Genomic DNA, 19159 nt, shown 5'->3' with positions numbered 1-19159 from the left:
TGTCATTGGTGGCAGCCAAACGCACATCTGTGGTGGAAAAGCACCCTAACAGTTGCAATTACGACGGGTCAAAAGGGGTAAAAATCTTACTTATATAACCTCTAAATCCAACAACGACCTAGTGACAAATCTATTCTACTCTGCTATTACATAGTACATGACTGGAATACCGAATGTTTATCTATCAGTGTTTGTCCCGTCAGCTATAAGAATTTTATTAATAGAAAAAAAGTTAACCTTAGAAAAGAATCGCTGATAAATCCAACATTCATCATAATTTTCACCTTTATACTAACAGCATTTAATCATAGTTTACTATAGACATTTCAAATAGACAGAAGTTTATTTTTCTACAAAAGTTTTTGGCCAACCAATGCTTCGTTGTTATTTGAAGTACTCAATTTACTGAAACTGCACTACTCGACTAATAAATTATAAAGCGGCTTTGAGTGTATTTATGTGCATAAAGAAAAATTTACGCCTTTGGTGTCGAATATCGACAAAACCTATTGCTGTAAACTAATGGTAGGCATATATAGGATAAGTAGATATACACACAACACAAACCAAAATAATGCTAACTTCTCTGTTTTGTAGTTGACAATAGTGTATCTAGAAATACATGAAAAACAGACAATTAAATCTGACCCATCTTTAGAGGGTTTTACACACCTTTGAAAAGTTGAAGTATAGTCATGGTGGCTCGGAGGTTTCTATTCTAATTTGTACAGAGCTCACATCCCGTATGGTGCTATCAAGAGTTTCTTTATTGGCATGGCCAACATATAACGATAATCACACTCCTTAAGAAATTCAAGAACTTATCTCTAATTTTAATCCATACCTTGACGACGACTAGTATTACCATGTACAAATCATATTTGATCGAGTTGTGGCTATAGAATCTCATAGCTTGTGGCCTGATTAGGGCGAAGCAGTGTATAGGTAATGCAGTGCATCACTTAGGGCTTTGAATCAATTAGGGATTAACCTGCTCAGTGGTTCCACTCGAGCTTCGGTTTGTCTCGATAATGATATATCGAAGAGAGTGATCACATTTGCTTAGAGTTCTGTTTATACTCGATGAGACGAATAAAGATTGTTTGAAGTTTATAGATACATTTGCATGTTTTGTTTTCACTGAGTTTCTCTCCACTGTTAATGTATACATTAAAACAACATTAAAAGTAAATTGTATGCGATTCCTACTTACCTCTGCATTTACAAACGAATTATTTACCTACCCCTTACAAAAGCAACACAGCAAGTCAATAATAACTCAGAGATTTCAGAAACTTAAATGTAAAACACACGGAAGTAGGTTTTATTTGTTTTTATTTCGTTTTGTTTTTCGAGTACACATTCATATTTACATGATATGATTATTTACATTATTTACTACAAATAAATTAATAATCCATTATTTACCAACCGTAGTTGGATCCAAGACTAGAGTATGACACGTGAGCAACAGCGGGGGCGGCAGAGTAGGCCACAGCAGACTTGAGGACGGGAGCAGCAGCGTAAGTGGCGACTGCTGGGGCGGCGTAGGTCTTAGCTACGACGGGAGCGGCGGCGTAGGTGGTGACGGCGGGAGCGGCGTAGGTCTTAGTTACCACGGGAGCGGCGGCGTAGGCCACAGGTGCGGAGTGGGAAGAGTAGGAAGAGTAAGACACTGCTGGGGCAAGAGTCTTGGTCACGATGGGAGCAGCGGCGTATGTAGAGTAAGCAGGAGCGGCGTATGTCTTGGTGACAATGGGAGCAGCCGCGGCGTAGGTCAGAGGAGCAGAGTGGCTGGAGTAAGAAGAGTAGGAGACAGCCGGAGAGATAGATTTGGCGTAGACTGGAGCAGAGTAGGTGGCGACAGCAGGGGCAGCGTAGCTCTTGGCAACGATGGGGGCGGCAGCATAGGTGGTGACCGCGGGTGCAGCGTAGGTCTTGGCGTACGCGACGTCAGAAGAGTGAGTAGAGATGGACTGGTAAGACACTGATGGAGCGTAGCTCTTGGTTACGACAGGAGCAGCAGCATAAGTGGCGTAGGCGGGAGCGGCGTAGGTCTTAGCTACGACGGGACCAGCGGCGTAGGTGGCGTAGGCGGGGGCAGCGTAGGTCTTGGCGACGACGGGAGCGGCGGCGTAGGTCGCGACGGGAGCGTGCGAGGTGTGAGAGGAGAACGACACGGAGGAGACGGCGGGCGCTGAGCTGTATGCCACAGGGGCAGCAGCCTGGAGGAGGTGGCCGGCGGAGGCGAGGCTCGCCGCGCACAGGAAGACTATGACCTGGAACAGAAATACAAAATAAATTGTAAATACAAATAAATTGATATTTTATTATTAATTTAAAGAAAAACTAACCTATATTAGTTAAATTATATAAACTAGTTTATTAAGAGCTTTAGCCCATTAATTGAACCATGAATAAAAATAACATTAAAAAAAAACATCACTCCTAATATTCCCTGATAGTGTGAACAGAAGCGTACATTTGAACATAACATCAAATTTATCTTACATTAAACTAAAAAATGAATTATGAATAAAATATTTATTAATATAAATAATAATTATAGCTACCGTACCTTGGAGTACATGTTTGTAATGGATGTGGTTGTCGTGTGTACTTTTTGGAGCACTTGCTCTCGCTTTTATATGCGTATCAGTGAACTGGTATTAGCATTGAATCTCCGTTATTGCCTGAAGCTATTTTTATTCAGACTGCCCGGTAATGTGCAAGTTGCATAAATTAAACTTTTATTCGTTCGCAAAAATGTTATGTTAATATAGTAATTGTTGATAGAGTGTGTTAAAGGGTGAGTGTCGTGTCAATAGATTTAATTGAAAAAAGAAATTATATTTAAAGTTTTCCTTTTCAGTAATAACTATAGTTCGTACAAAGTCAGACGCTTTTTTTAAGGTAGGTAAATCATCCAATGACTTCTCACGCCTTGGACGACGCGAGAGTGTCAGACTCTTAATGACGAAAAACTACCCCGTTACTACTCCTGCTTTTCAAGCCGGAGCTCCGGAATCCCACTAGGCAGTCTGCAGTTCCGTACATAATAAATAGTAAGAGTGAATAAGTAAGGCATTATACAAATATGACTCAAAATTATCATAATTAAAAGATTTTGAGTTAATGAGTCATTAAAACTAAAAAAATTCTAATCTATATTACTGATTTCAATAACTGTAACAAATGTATTGTCATGTTTTCATTACTTGAGTACAAATACTTATGACTTTTGAAAACAAGATTTTACTTCAGGTACAACTATTTTGGTACTCCCATGGACACTCGCAACACAGTTCTTTACAGTCTAGGAATAGAATCCAGGATCTAATTAATGCTTAACATTCGAACTTGTAACCACTAGACCGTCAAGCCGTCAAGGGCAGTTCTTTGTTTAATGATCTACTAAAGTATGTGAATAACAAAAACATAAACAATGTAAATTATGACGAAAGCAGGAAGACATTTTCTACCCGACTGTGCAACGAAGGAGGGTAATGCGTTTTCTGTCGTATACATTCACCGTTTATTGATATCGTCTAAAGTGACCGTACAGATGTCATCAAACTCCTTAGTTCCGCACACAAATGGTCATGAATAGCCCGTAATAGTCCATAGGCCATAGGCTTCCTTTACATAAGAGGTTTTGCCACAACTACGCTGATCAGGTAGGATTGGAGACCACAAAAGTTTCTGTCAAATGGATAATCTCTTAGTAAATAGTTGCCACACCCACCGGAACTCTACTATCATCAGATACCTATGGCATAATCAGTACCAAGTAGGTACAATGGTGGTCACATGTGCCTGACCACCACTAAGTTGATGTTTGCTTGCACCTGTTAAGATCCGCTAAGGGATTACACGGCTTTTCTATTAGATGAGACATTTATTTTATATGACTTCATGTTATTTCTGAGTTTAAGCAATAAAATGATCAGGCGGAGATCCGCCTGAGAAGGACAGATGTCCTTCTCTGTACATCGACCACAATTCTAGATTCTATGCTTCTAACAATTTCGAAATCGGAGTATCTTATATCTATTACCTAATGTTTGGAACCATCCATTCATCGAACCTGAGACTCCTCGATTAGCAGTTACATGTTCAACAAGTCTTTTATTAATTATATAATTATATTATGACATTTATATAATACGGTGTCAATGAAAATGCATTTAATTAAGTTAAATTAAAATAGTTTTCGGTAATAATGAATGGTCTTGAGTTTATTTAATTTTGCGCACAAACAAGGCTATAGACCTAGTTAGGTATAATAAGAAACGGGTCTTAAAAACATCTCATTATGTATTTTTTAATTTTATGGAAACATTAAAAAACTTGTCTGCCTCGTTGGTCGAGTGGTCGCAAGGGCGACTACGGGTCTCGGTTCAATTCGAAATTTTCTCAGTAGAGTCTGGAATTGTGCCTAGAGGGCACATGGTACTTATAACAAAAATGGTGAAAAGTGGGTGCACATTGTACAGTGGCATGACGTGCCCTAATGTGCACCTCTGCCTACACCGTCGGGGATAAAAAGGCGTGACACTGTGAATTAAAAAACTTTATTAAAAATGAAGTTACAAATTCTCACTACGTTTCATAATTTCTTTATTTATTTAAGAAAATTTAAATTACCTAGTGTCATGGATTAACCAATATTAACACCCAATATAAAATCAGAATCCTAGATAGTATCAAAAAACTGTGTTAAAATCCAATAAAATCAAATGACTATGCTAATGACGTTTAGAATTCAAAACTTGAAATCGAAATTACCGTAATCTTAACAAAATATGCGTTTTTTAAAGTATGTATTCAAAATGATTTCACGAATAAAATTTACATTTGAGATTGGACTACACATTAATAAATGTGCTATAAAATAATCGCACATTATCTAAGCACGGAAACTATAAATGTAGATCACAGTAAATATCGAATATTGCGAAATTACTACATCACTAGCACAAATGCATTAGAACAAAATAAAACATCCATTTACATAACCTGCATTTATTAACAAAACGTTATATCACAATAAATTATTATTCTAACGTTATTTTTACACTTTTTTTAAGGGGGAAAATCATCCAATGACTTCTCCCGCCTTGGGAGAGACGAGAGGGAGTATCAGACTCTTACTGACTAAAAACCACCCCGTTCCTACTTCTGCCCTTTGGGCCGGATCCCCGGTAAACCCGCTGGGTAGTACGCAGAGAAGTATTCTACCAACCGTAGGAGACCCCCAAACCGTTGAAGGTAACACGGGAAACTTCTGATGCGGGAGAGAATACTAAAGCTTTGCCATAACCACCTTCTTGTCCCCCAGAAACAGACACAGGCTGGTAGCGCACCCCCGTACCAGGAGCAATAGCCGACAAAGGAATAGGTTGACCACTAACTGGTACTTGCACTAATGTAGCAGCGGGAGCTTTAGCCAAAACAGCGACAGGTTGAACACTCGGCTCCAATTGTTGGAAGATCACTGGAACTGGTATAGGAGCTGGAGCGTATTTAGGAGCTGGTGCACCATGATTGGTAACAGTACTATACGCTTCAATTGCAACTTTCTTTGGTGCAACTGAAAGAACTGGTACAGCTACAGGAGGCACGACTGGTACAGGAACAACGGGATTAACAGCGTAAGCAAGGTTTGGTTGAGGAACGTACTGCCCTTGGGGAGGATTGACAGCCTGACCACGATTCACTTGGTACGTAGACACAGCAGCAGATTGAGACTGGACATTCGCATTATTCACAGAATAGGGAACTAATTGATATTGCCTTTCGGCACCAGAATTATAGTTGGCGGCGTAAGCGACCGCTTGAGCAAGTTGTTCATTACGTTGAAGAGTAGGAGGGTGAGCATTAACTGATCCGTAAGACTCAAGTGTTGCTTTGTTTACTGTATAGGGAACTAGTTGCTGTGGGCTTTGTTGGGCAGCATTATTGTACATTGATACAGTTCTGGCATTCTGGGCATATCTAATTTGCGCTTGACCTTGCGCTTGGCCAGCGTTACTGTATACCAGTCCATGTCCGGCATTCTGGGTATGTCCAGATTGCGCTTGACCTTGAGCTTGGCCAACGTTATTGTATGCCAGTGCAGGTCCAGCATTCTGGGCATATCTAATTTGCGCTTGACCTTGAGCTTGGCCAGCGTTACTGTATACCAGTCCATGTCCGGCATTCTGGGTATGTCCAGCTTGCGCTTGGCCAGCGTTATTGTATGCCAGTGCAGGTCCAGCATTCTGGGCATATCCAGATTGCACTTGACCTTGTGCTTGGCCAGCGTTACTGTATACTAGTCCATGTCCGGCATTCTGGGTGTGTCCAGATTGCGCTTGACCTTGAGCTTGGCCAGCATTATTGTATGCTAGAGCAGGTCCGGCATTCTGGGCATATCCAGCTTGCGCTTGGCCAGCGTTACTATATACCAGTCCATGTCCGGCATTCTGGGTATGTCCAGCTTGCGCTTGGCCTTGAGCTTGGCCAGCATTGTATGCTAGAGCAGGTCTGACATTCTGGCCGTATCCTGCTTGCGCGTTGCTTTGGGCTTGGCCAGCTTGTTGGTATACAAGTACAGGGACATTTTGGGCATATCCAGCTTGAGCTTGGCCAACGTTGTTATAAACAAAATAAGGTCTGGAAATCTGGCCGTATCCAGCTTGTGCGTTACCTTGAACTTGGCCGTTACTTTGATCAAAACCAACCGATACAGTTTTAGCCGAAAGAGGAACTGCGAAGTATGGCTGTATTGGGGGCACAGAGGGCGCATACCTTTCAAGAATATTACTATATTCGGGAGAAGAAGGATCCGAGGCCACAGACGCTGTAAACGTAACAGGTTTTTGCTGTCCTCCAGGTGCTCCATAAGATTGCACGGGTACGTTTCTGCTCGGGAATTTCTCAACAATATTATCCACTACGGCCGGTTTCAATTCGAAGGCTAGAGACGGTGTAGGTAAATACGAGGTTGATGGTGGTGTCACTGAATTGTAGGAAGTGTCAGAAGGTACTGCGAGATGATCCTGTCCTGGAGAAGTGTCTGCAGCAGGGGATGGTGATGCCGGTCCATTTTGAGATCCAGGATTCAAACTGATACCACACACGTACCCGGCGTACAGAAGTATCACGAACTAGAAAACACACAACTGAATTAGTTTTATGTAACACACAAGAGATTTATAAAATTTAATAAAATAAAGTAAACTATCACCTGTCTAAACATGTTTGCTCAGATACTATTGATAACAAAATAACATCGAGATCACGTGTGCATTCACTTTTATACCATCTTAGTAAAACTGGTATCTAATCCTAGGAGATTCTTTATGCAATTCAAATTTTATAAGTTGGTCATTTAGAAAATGACCTTTAAAGCGTTGCATTAAGGAGTTTTGTCATTGTATATTTAAGTTTGTTGACGTCGGTGTCTCGATTGAGGTTTTCTAAATTAACTTCCGTACCCCATCAAAAGTATTTCATTAGAATATCATCATAAACTACATTAATCTATGTATCCTCCTTGAGACTTACAAATTTAGGAAGTAGATTTGAATCTTCTCTAAAGAAATTTGAATTCAAAATTGTCCCAATATTAATTTTGAATCTTATTTGCAATTACAAATAAACAATTACATTTTCTCAACCGCAGATTACGTTCAATATCTGTTTGTACAGTTTCCGCGAATCCAATTTTGGTACACCTACCTAAATCCTGCGAAGGATTTACTAAACAATAAACATAATTAGAATGTTTGTTAAAGACAGGTCAATCCACAAAGTAAACAATTCTATGAAGGACTAATTTCACAGGGCCATTGTACAGTAATATCATAGATACTTAGGTTTTTATGTTTCTTTAGTTAAATTCAAACTAATAGATACATTAGTTCAGTAGGTTAGTTATAACCTATCGAGCAGCGAGCGTAGTTCTTTTAAAAGGATCCGTGATCAAGACAGTGTGTCTGGGAACGAAAATAAATTACATAATCCAAGTTACTTTTGGGTAATTTCATTCGCATTTTAAAATAAGTACGAGTAAATGTGTTAGTATTTTAGATTATTTAGTAACAAACTTCACTTAAATTTTAAGGGTAAAAGTGTTTGTATATGTATTATGGTATTTATTGAACTAAATTCTGTCTTTAATTTGATTGTCTAGTAGCATAATAATTGGATTACATAATACCAAACATATAAATAGATTCGCGCGTCTCGATCTAATGGGCATGGGTCAGAGTGCCACTGCCAAACTAGAAGTTCTGGTTTTAATCTGTTGTCTGCAAGAATAATGGATTTTTCTATTTACGAGTATCAGTCGACTTAAATGTCAATATGTCGTGTGCTTTTTAATGGCGTATTTATAAATAGTGCATTTATGTATATTTTTCCGGTTTATCCCTACAATATTTATAAAAAATTGTAACGAAAATTGCGTCTTCGTTTTTCCATAATTGTGATCTCGTATTTTATTTATATCGTATATATTTTTGGACCTAAACACACCCATAACATATGAGACTTCTGTAAGTACTATGGCATCATCACGCCATATAGGATGGATTGGAGGCGCACTGATAGCTGTAAGGCTCAGTTTAAAACATCTCAGCAAGCCAAAAAAATGATATATTATTAAAATTAATTGATAAAATAAAGAACAGTATTCTTGTAATCTAAAACATGATCTCAAAACACAAATATTTTGTGACATTATTCCATAAAATGTGTATCAAGTAGATGCACCCATGTAACATTATAGGTATAGATAATTTTTATTACATAAACCTGTGTAAACAACTTAGAGGTCGCTAGTTTACGTAAGTTATAACAATTTTATATTCTGACGTCTTTGATTTGAAAATTAAGTAAAGATTAACTTAACTTCTATAAATATGGATTAACATCACCCTGATTATATGTACAAAATAGTCTTTTATTATTAGTAAACCTAACTTTTGGTAGTACAATACGGAATAATTACAATATAAGTACCGGTTACAATATAAATTGCGAACTGCTACTTAGTGTAACGATACTACGTTACGTCATTTGACGAATGCATGCATATTGCTAACAACGAACAATGAAAACTGTCCCCCAATCAACAAATAAAAACCGCCTATGGTCCAAACGTTAAATGACAACGTGTACTGTGAGCCTTAGTTTCCAAAATTGAAAATAAGCATAACGTGATACATTTTAATCTCTATAACTAAATAAAAACAAACATCCGAACATAGTACCCCTTCCTTTTTTTTAAATCGGAAAAAAGGATAAGCACATAATAATATGCATTGTATACCCCACTTTTCAGTTATATTTCGAGTTCCATGTTGTAGGAGGGTCTATTGTCATACGTTGGCTTCATTTTCAGGTCCTGTTATGCTTTACTTTTACTAAAAAATTGTTATTAAAACTGAAAAAAAAAACAATAAATATTCGAAAATCAAACCCGAGGCTTCTTATTTGGCGGTCTCACTTGCAACAAACAACGAGGCGGTCAGATTGAAAATAAAAACAATAAATTATTTATGGCGTAGATGCTACGCCAAATCAAATTCAAAATCGAATTTAATTATGTTTAAATGGCATTTACCTTCAACTAAATTTTTATTTGTGACGGTTGGCGCAGTGGCTGGGCAAGTGGCTGCCGCGCAACGTGTAGCGGGTTCAATTCCTGCTGGTAGCGAGACTATATGTATTCCACAAATTGTAATTTCTGGTCTGAGTGTCATTTGTATGTGAAATTCCATGAAGTGTGGGGTAATATTTAAAAAAAAAATGAAAAAGATCGAAAGTAAGTGTAGTTGGTGAGACATTTAACGATATGAAATGTAATCTTTTATTCTGATTCTGACGTAGGTACTGCACTTAATTGCATATACAAAAGAAAACCTTCACTTCGTCCTGTTCCTGCTAAATTATTCGTTCCTTATCTTCTTGCTTAAGTAATTTCTGCCCTTTATTGCGTGCGCCATTTTGAAAACAAAGTTCACATATTTTTAAGCAGTAACGGTCACAGTTTAAAATGTTTCATTGAGAAATTCTTAAAAACTGCGTAAAGGTTAATGTGGCTAAGTCAAGGATATGTTAATAAATAATATCACGCATTTTGTTCGTCAGAGGGTAAGCACAGGTGCTGTTCTTGCACTTGTCTTCGGAGGTACCTATTGACAGGAGTTCTAGACTACTATATGTATTATGATTGCTAGCTTCTGCCAACCGCTTTGCTCGCGTTTCCGTAAGATAAAAAGCATACCTTCCGTGTCTATATACCAAACATCAAAATCCGTTTATTCAGTGTGATTGACGGACAAACATCCAAACAAACAAACTATCACATTTATAATTTTATTATTAGTATGATTTATGGCAAACCCTCTTTGGTGGAGAAGTGAACCGTCTGCTCGTTTTCTGGCTTATACCATGAGAAAATATATTACCTATTTAAAGGATAACAAACCTCGTATTTGGCAGTCAAACCAAAACACATATCACATATATTACAAGAAAAAATGCAAAACCTATGTTGCGAATGCGTCTGACATAATATCATTTGCATTACTTTATGCGCACGATAGACGCACTAGTTGGTGGTTCCTACGTAACATGTTACGGGTTTTGTTTCCCGGACGAGCAAATACCTCGTTTTTCTATTCTGGGATCTAGAGGTGATTTTTGATATACTTTTATGTACAAATAACTACATATCGAGCCATTAATCCAGTTTATCATGGACTTGTTTTGTATGATCTTTCCGAATATTCTATGGTCAGTTTATACTGGTTTATATAGCACAATGAGTGCAGTCATACCATATATACTTATTCAGATATTGTACATCACATCACATCAATAAGTGGCCACTGCTGACCAAAGGCCTCTTCTCGCACGGAGAAGGCTTGAGCATTAATCACCACGCTTGCTCAATGCAATTAACTGCGATTGGCGCGGTGGCTGGGCAACTGGTTGCCGCCCGCGCTCTTTGTGTGATCCACAAATCGTGTTTTCTGATCTGGGTGTCGTGTGTATGTAAACTTCTATGTTTGTAAACGCACCCACGACAAAGGAGGAAATCTTAATATGAGACATAATTAAAAAGAAACGGTTGGCGATTTCAAATTTTTAATTAGTAATTTTAAGCCCAGGTTTCCTTACGATGTTTTCCTTCACCTTTTGTCAGTCTGAATAATCTCAGAAAGTCATACCATATATATTTAATTAGATATTGTACAATGACATGCTCCTATTAAAAGATTTTTATCTCTGTATTGTATTCGTTTCTTATAAATGTAACGCCTAAAGGTCAAAGACTCAAGGAACTGCGTACAGTGACTAATCGCTAGTTAACTTTTTTATATAATAGGTCTATATTTTACATAGTTATGTATGCTACCTGGTTTCAATGAATAAGCGAATTATTTCTCAAATTGATAATTTTTTCACAAGTCACTGCTTGTTAATGTTAATTTACTTGGGAACATTTATCCTTACTATTTCTTTAGCATTTTACTACCTATGTGTTATATTTTTACCTCTGTATTTTCCTCATTTTACTTTAGGTTTAGGTTTTTGGGTTTATATGGGTGACATTATTGAGTTGTCTATAGGTAGATCCTATGTTGAGGACAATAATTAATCAAACCAACAAATAAATTATGGCATGTCGTTTATTTTAATTGGTCTATTTACATAAACGTTTTGATTCAGTTTACCAACCGTAGTTAGCACCGTGACCGCTGTATTCGATGTGAGAGACGGCGGGGGCAGCGGAGTACGCTACGGATTTGAGGACGGGAGCGGCGTGGGCGTAGGTGGCGACGGGGGCAGCGGCGTAGGTCTTAGCTACCAAGGGAGCGGCGGCGTAGGTCTTGACCAGGGGAGCGGAGTACGCCACAGCGGGAGCGGCGTAGGCGGAGTACGCAGCGGGAGCGTACGCGGCACCGTGAGCGGTGTGGGTGGAGTAGGCAGACACGGAGGAGACGGCGGGGGAGATGGTCTTGGTCACCACAGCGGGGGCAGCGTACGCAGCCACAGCGGGAGCGGCGTAGGCAACGGGAGCGACGGCCTTAGCCACAACGGGGGCAGCGGCGTAAGTGGCGACGGGGGAACCGTGAGAGGTGCTGGTGGAGTAGGAGGAGATGGAGCTCACAGCGGGGGAGATGGTCTTGGTGACGACGGCAGCGGGGGCAGCGGCGTAGGTAGCCACGGGCGCGGCGTACGCAGCGACGGCGGGAGCGGCGTAGGTCTTGGCGACGATGGGGGCGGCGTAGGCCTTAGCGACGACGGGGGCAGCGGCGTACGAGATTTCACCACCGTGAGCGGTGTGGGTCGAGTAGGAAGATACGGAGGACACCGCGGGGGTGATGGTCTTGGTCACTACAGCTGGGGCGGCGATAGCGTGGGCGCTGTAAGCCAGAGGGGCGGCTTCGTAGACACCGCTGGCGCGGGCCACACCCAGGGCGCAAAGAGCGACGATCAACTGTAAGAAAAAGGTTATTTGATTAGACACTTAAAATTCAACTAAGCAAAGCACAAAAATATTCGCCTCAATGCAATATGCAAGAGCTTTCATGATAAGATCTAAAAAAATGTTATTGATTAATATTTTAAATTAAAAGTTAAATTATTTCCTGTGTTGTATTGTTTGAACCACTGATCTCAGTTAATAAGTTTTATTGATAAAATAATTGCGAAGGTAATGAATGTCTTGTAGTACCTTGGCGTACATGTTTATTCTGCAAATGTTGGCAACTGAATAATTTTGACAGGAGGTGCTCCGGTTTTTATACGAATAGATCGCGTCTACATTGTCCAATTCACTTTCATTGTCAAGGTAAGCCGGAGTACCGAGTACCCAGTACTGAGGTAAGTAGCCTACGCCTGTGACGGCTGTGACTCAGAGATAGCCTTTCAATTTCATTTGTTCCGTGCTTACAGAAGCACAGGGCGGGTACAGCCTTGGATCGAAGCTACTCCGTCCTCGTCTATAATGTATCGCAACGATATATTATATCGAATGGTCTATTTCGCGTTACATACAAAGGTCAGATTAAAGTACATAAGTAGATAATTGTCGTAATGTGTTCGATGTGAATAATGTCTTCGTTTTTGGCAAGCATTTCAAGTAATCACCTATGTTCTATCTTTCATTATTGACTAACAAGCTGAGTAACGACAAAAAATGTATGTATTTTCAGTTTAATTTGCATAGTTTTTTGATAAATGCTGAGCTTCTGTAATACATTTCATATATATTGTATTTTATTTGGTAAGTGCGTTTTGGTGATAACTAACCAAATCTATTAATTTAGACCACATAACTCCTGTTAATATTTCACCAGGAAATTACCACAGATTCGTCACGCATTCTTCAATTTGAATAATAAGTAGTATAAGTAACGATAATTCTTTCTGCGTCCATACCGGAATTGTTCGCGACATAATAAATTCGTGTAAATTGAAATTGGCGAAACACAATCATGTCGACATATCAAGGACATGCTTGGATCTTATTTCCTTATCATACAAGAACCAAATATGGTTGAATGTACGTAGGTTAGAGTTAAAACGTGATATTAATACTCTACACCTACTTAACCATTCTCAGACAATCGCAAAAAATTGTGAAATAGCCGAAATATCAAGTTTAAACTTGATACTGAAACAAAGCGGATTATGACACTTTGTATGTATCTAAGTATGTGTTAATATTTATGTTTATTCACATAAATAACTCGTTATTCGAAAGTAGATTATAATAATCCATTTTTAGGTACAGAATACCGTATTAAAATTTCAACCACTTTCGCGAAATTTTTCATGCCAAAAATTTTTGTCCCGGAAGTTTTAGAAATGTTATCCTATCCTAGCCTCTTATATTTACTAAGAAATCAAATATACAGCCAGGAGTCCCGACGATCCCTGGCCACCTTATGGTGGTCAAGTATCGTCGTCGTGCGGTTCTGCGGACGATCCGCACGTGCTTCAAGGAGCCATCAGACCACCACAGATGGGTCATGGAATCCAGTAGGGCTGATGCCCGACCCGATGCTACGGACTACCTAGCGGATTTACCGGGGCTCCGGCTCAAAGAGCAGGAGTAGGAATGGAGTGGTTTTTAGTCAGTAAGAGTCTGCCACTCCCTCTCGCCTCGCCCAAGGCGAGAAAAGTCATTTGATACTATTTTCCCCTTAAAAAAAAAAGAGGCAGACCATTATCTAGGTCCCTATTCAAAAGCTTCTTTTGTTTTTGTTTCCTAAATGAAAGAAGTCTAACATTAGGACCATTCAATCTATACATATAATAAAATCGTAGAAAAGTGCTGTCTGTACATTGAAAATAAAAATAAAAAAAATAGCAGGGGTTATTGTTATGTCGATGTCGAACCCAAAAATGTAATTAACTTTTTTTTGTCTGTTTGTCTGTTTGTCTGTTTGTCTGTTTGTCTGTTCGTCTGTGCGCGCTAATCTCAGAAACGGCTGATCCGAGTTGGATGCGGTTTTCACGAATATATTGTGGGATGCTTAAATTTACATTTAGTGTTTGTTTCATTTCAATCGGTTCATAAATAAAAAAGTTATGTCAAATTAAAGAATCACGTCGAACATTCTATGCTTATACCATTAATCTCTACAACTATTTGACGGATTTGGTTGAAATTTGGTACAGATATAGTTTAGAACCTTAGAAAGGACATAGATATATTTTTATTTCAAAAATCAAAAAATAAAATAAAAATAAAATAAAAATAAAAATAAAATAAAAATAATAAAAAAAAATAAAATAAAAATAAAAATAAAATAAAAATAAAATAAAAATAAAATAAAAATAAAATAAAAATAAAATAAAAATAAAATAAAAATAAAATAAAAATAAAATAAAAATAAAATAAAAATAAAATAAAAATAAAATAAAAATAAAATAAAAATAAAATAAAAATAAAATAAAAATAAAATAAAAATAAAATAAAAATAAAAATAAAATAAAATAAAAATAAAAATAAAATAAAAATAAAATAAAAATAAAATAAAAATAAAACAAAAATAAAATAAAAATAAAAAAAATAAAATAAAAAATAAATTTATTCCGGACATACAGCGCCATCTATTGTTCAATTTCGTACTTATAGTACGGAATTGAACAATGTCGGGCTGTTCCTATACTCCGTAGATAGATGGCGTTGATCGCGCAATGGTGTAATTACAATTGTTCAGTTCATGTTATTGTTTTAATTTATTGGAAATTTGTTTTTACAAAATAGTAAAATGCAATGAAAAATATAACATAATACAACTTTTAGTACAAAGAAAACGCTCTAACGGAGTATAGATAATTCTATGTCGATCGTTACACGACTTCGGTTCATGTTATTGTTTTAATTCATCGAAAAAAGTTAACAAATAGTAAAAAGGTATGAAAAAAATTATATCAATATAATTAAACTTTTAGTACAAAGAAAATGCCCGAACGGAGTATTAATAAATAATCCAAGTTGTCTTTATCCTCGATAGATGGCGTTGGGATCGAAATAGATTGCGCTATGGTTTTGTTACAATTATTTGGTTGGGTATCGGCCGAGCGCTTCGGTACTATTGTAGAAAATGTGTATTATCAGTCGTACGATTATTTGTCTGTTTGTCTGTAGTGGTCCTGCTGTTTCGTATATTCTAAATTGGTTTCGTTGTATTTGTCAATTAATAAGTTTATTTGTTGGGTTTTCCTGGTTTTCTGGTTTAACTTTTTAACGTAGGTTTAGTTTGATATCGATTATTAGTAGTTACTGTAGTTAGTTTTTTTTAATAAAATTGTAAGTCTAATTTATAAATTAATTAGATTAGATTTAAGTCGTTTCTTTTAAATTATTTAGTTTAAGCTTGGTTATTATAGCATAAAGGATAGGTTCTAATATAATTTCTTTTTTAATTGTTATAAATTCGTAATTCGTAGCTTTCTTTAGTTTTAAGTTAGTTTAAGTCCGTTTTTAAACTATTTTTTCAATGCCCTAAGTGAGTATACATCTATTAAAATCAAACGCAGAGCTCATTATGTTGATTTTTGAAGAGTTCCCTGGAATATCTTCCACATCTCATTTTTGAAGAGATCCCGCGAGATCGGGAACTATGTGGTTAAAACCAAAAATTTGCCGGAAGTCACTATTCCACGCGAACGAAGTCGCGGGCAAAAGCTAGTTGATACTAAATTTCTATAAGAAAAGATGAAAAGTAAAAAAAAATTCTTCTTTTAAAAAATCCTATCATGACTTACTTCCTTTCTGATTTGAGAAAACCCAAATGAAAGGTATACCTACATAGATAGGTATTACCTATCGAGAATTTTTAATAAATATTCCAGCCGATACAATTACTTTTATTTCAAGACGTACCTACCTACCTAATAAAATCAATTTTCATATTATGATACGTTACTTGCTGAATGAGCTTGAATAAATGAATATTTAAGATCCTCTAACTCGTTTCTTCAACAACATTTTCACAATACTTAGCTCTTAATTTTTCGGTGAGTATTATCTTTTTATAGATTTTCAGTAACATTCATCGATAACAAAGGTAATTTTGCGGGGCCCAAAATAGCCCATAGTATTGAAATTGTAAACCACATTGAACATACACTATGGACACTTTAAAGTGATTTGATTTGATTTCAAATGGACATATTATTGAACATGATATCCTGAAAATATTTGGATCCCGCAGAATCAAAAATGTCCAGTCCCGTAAATATAGGGATTGACATTCAACACAAATAAAGGGTTACGGGGTTCTCAAAGAACAAACGCATCGATTACACCCATAGGTAGGTACGATGGACACTAGCAGAATAAGCCACCCCTGACTGCCTTCCTGCAAAACATTTACAACCTTATGCTATTGCTATAGAGCAGGGTTGTTGCGGATGCTGATTTTTTCACATCCGCGGATGAGGATGCGGATGCGGATTCCAGGGGCAAACATCCGCGGATGCGGATGCGGAAGCGGATCTTTACAAAAATCTTAAGATTTGGGAGTAAAATTTAAAAGACAAGTCAAATAAAATCAGCAATATATATTATTTTAATTATAAAGAAGCAAGTCAAGTACTATTAAGTACTAATTATACATTTTAGTAATTAAAATAATTGATTTCTTATTGGTCAATTAGCACGAGCGCGTGACACGCGCCACTCGCCGGACCCGACCCTTTCTTTCTTGTCCTGACCTGCAACACATTCGCATCCGCATCAGCTCCGAATCGATTTTTGCGGATGCAGATGCGGATGCGGATGCCTAAATCGATGCGGATGTTTCGCATATGCGGATGCGGATGCAGATATTCGCAACATCCCTAGTATAAAGTCGAACATCTATTAAAGAAAGAGTGAATAACATGGCATCTGCACATAGGTACATAGCCATCATACCAAGGACATTAATGTCCGCAGTTCGTCGCAACATATCGACAGTGTTGATATTTGTAGCGGTGAAAGATGTCGCGACGAGGTAAACCGGATCACTTCGAGTTCCTACTACCGATACCCTTTCGGTGTTATTATTGAAATTAATCACGAAGGCCGGTACGGTGTACTAAGTGCCGGACGTATGACGTAGATATTGATACTTGTAATGAATAGGTTTAGTCTTTCGAGTGGGCACTTAGATGGTATCAGTTTAGTTTCAGCTCACGTTGTAGGTAGACCTATTTAGACGTAGTAGGTAGGTCTATGTACTTGTCTTAAGAACATAACGCCTTTTATTTATCGATTTCCAAGTACTTAGGTTTTATATTTACTACCTAAGTAGGTACTTAGTAACCTATGCATATTCGTTGCTATGGATGGTGATACAATAGTGTAGTGTCTACCTACTAGGTACAAGATATGTAAGAATAGGTGAGCTGCGGACTACCTAGTGGGTTTAAAAGCAGAAGTAAGAACTGGGTGGTTTTTAATCAGTAAGAATCTGTTACTCTCTCTCGCTTCACCCAAGGCGGGAGAAGTCGTTGGATGATTTTCCCCACTCACAAAACAAAAAAAAATGCTGCTATGTCATCTACCAAAATTAGTTTCAAAATAAGTAAGCGCGATAAGTTACTTAAATAGAATTTAATTTGCCATCGAATCTAAAACCTAGGACATTAACTCTAGGAAGTATCCTAGCATCATCTAGTTTCGTTTAAAAATATCTAGTTTATACCGGAAAAAACTAGTTAAAATAAAACCACCTCATTCACCAAACCTTTGCAAAAAAAGTTCCATGCCTAATTTAGACGGCCTCCAGCTTGCTCCCGTCAGGTCATTGACCACAATGCGTTTAAGGAGCAAGCCATAAGTAAAGTCACGACTTACACGACATTCTGCAACCGGTAATACCCACCCATTATTATAAAATATCAACAAGTGAACTTGCTTTAATGACCTGATGAATGCTTGTAAAAAGGTTTTATCATAACAATGCACTTCTTTCCTATTTTTAAAAGGAATTTCTTAAAGTAAGTAAAATGATAACATGATTTTAGTAGGTGAGTCTACATATGTACAAGTATGTGAATCTTTTCGGGCCCACCAAATAATTTGTACCTATCCCTAATTAGTTTTTGGTGTTCCTATTGTAAACTGATGTTAACAATAAATTTAGGTAAACATCATAAACGATGCTTTATTTAGCCCATACGTTCCTAAGTAGTTATTTACCAAAATTTTTATACATGACGCAATACTAAGTAGGTACCTACAGTATATTTTATAACAACTTAAAAAACAAATCAATAAGTACTAGGCTGAGTAATGGTAGATTACAGAGAGTTAATGTCTCGTTCTTACACAATAGCCTCGAAGCTTGTTTGTTTTTTTTTTCGGCTACATGCAATTTGAATTCGCTATGCTCTAATGTAGACTTTATCTAAGTGTGCTACAATAGTTCTTACATTGATGGACTAGATGTTATTAGACCTAGTCTATTTCTAAAACATTCTAGTAGGCCATGGACATTTTGAATTAGAGCTTTTACAGGTACTGTCACGAAAGAGTTTAGGTACCTACTTACTTAACTGGATTACGAGACGGACTAGATCTTATATCAATGAACAAAGAAATCATGTTTTCTCTGAGTATGTATTCATGTGGACCTAGGGTGATAAAAGGGGG

The 19159-nt window shown here is 37.5% G+C and overlaps 2 protein-coding genes across 7 annotated transcripts; both read right to left on the bottom strand.

The window, feature by feature from the left end:
• Positions 1-1318: 1318 nt before the first annotated feature.
• On the bottom strand, positions 1319-12891 carry LOC118276464 (uncharacterized). Its single transcript, XM_050707181.1, has 5 exons — positions 12737-12891; positions 11732-12499; positions 5256-7151; positions 2579-2641; positions 1319-2279 (listed from the first exon to the last, which is right to left on the bottom strand). Exons 1-5 carry the CDS (start codon positions 12746-12748, stop codon positions 1425-1427), a joined length of 3594 nt encoding a protein of 1197 aa, XP_050563138.1. The 5' UTR covers positions 12749-12891; the 3' UTR covers positions 1319-1424.
• Positions 5010-7363, bottom strand: LOC118276450 (uncharacterized). 6 transcript variants are annotated; one of them, XM_050707320.1, is made up of 3 exons: positions 7232-7363; positions 6158-7151; positions 5010-6085 (listed from the first exon to the last, which is right to left on the bottom strand). In XM_050707320.1, exons 1-3 carry the CDS (start codon positions 7241-7243, stop codon positions 5238-5240), a joined length of 1854 nt encoding a protein of 617 aa, XP_050563277.1. In that variant the 5' UTR covers positions 7244-7363; the 3' UTR covers positions 5010-5237. The 6 variants fall into 6 exon arrangements, with proteins under 6 accessions (XP_050563277.1, XP_050563278.1, XP_050563279.1 ...); XM_050707321.1 differs by having other exon boundaries at positions 5010-6013; XM_050707322.1 differs by having other exon boundaries at positions 6290-7151.
• Positions 12892-19159: the final 6268 nt, after the last annotated feature.

This window comes from Spodoptera frugiperda, chromosome 31 (assembly GCF_023101765.2).
Source record: "Spodoptera frugiperda isolate SF20-4 chromosome 31, AGI-APGP_CSIRO_Sfru_2.0, whole genome shotgun sequence".
NCBI classification, from domain to species: domain Eukaryota; kingdom Metazoa; phylum Arthropoda; class Insecta; order Lepidoptera; family Noctuidae; genus Spodoptera; species Spodoptera frugiperda.
The sequence above is the reverse complement of the archived record's forward strand: the minus strand, read 5'-3'. Positions and strand labels throughout refer to the sequence as shown.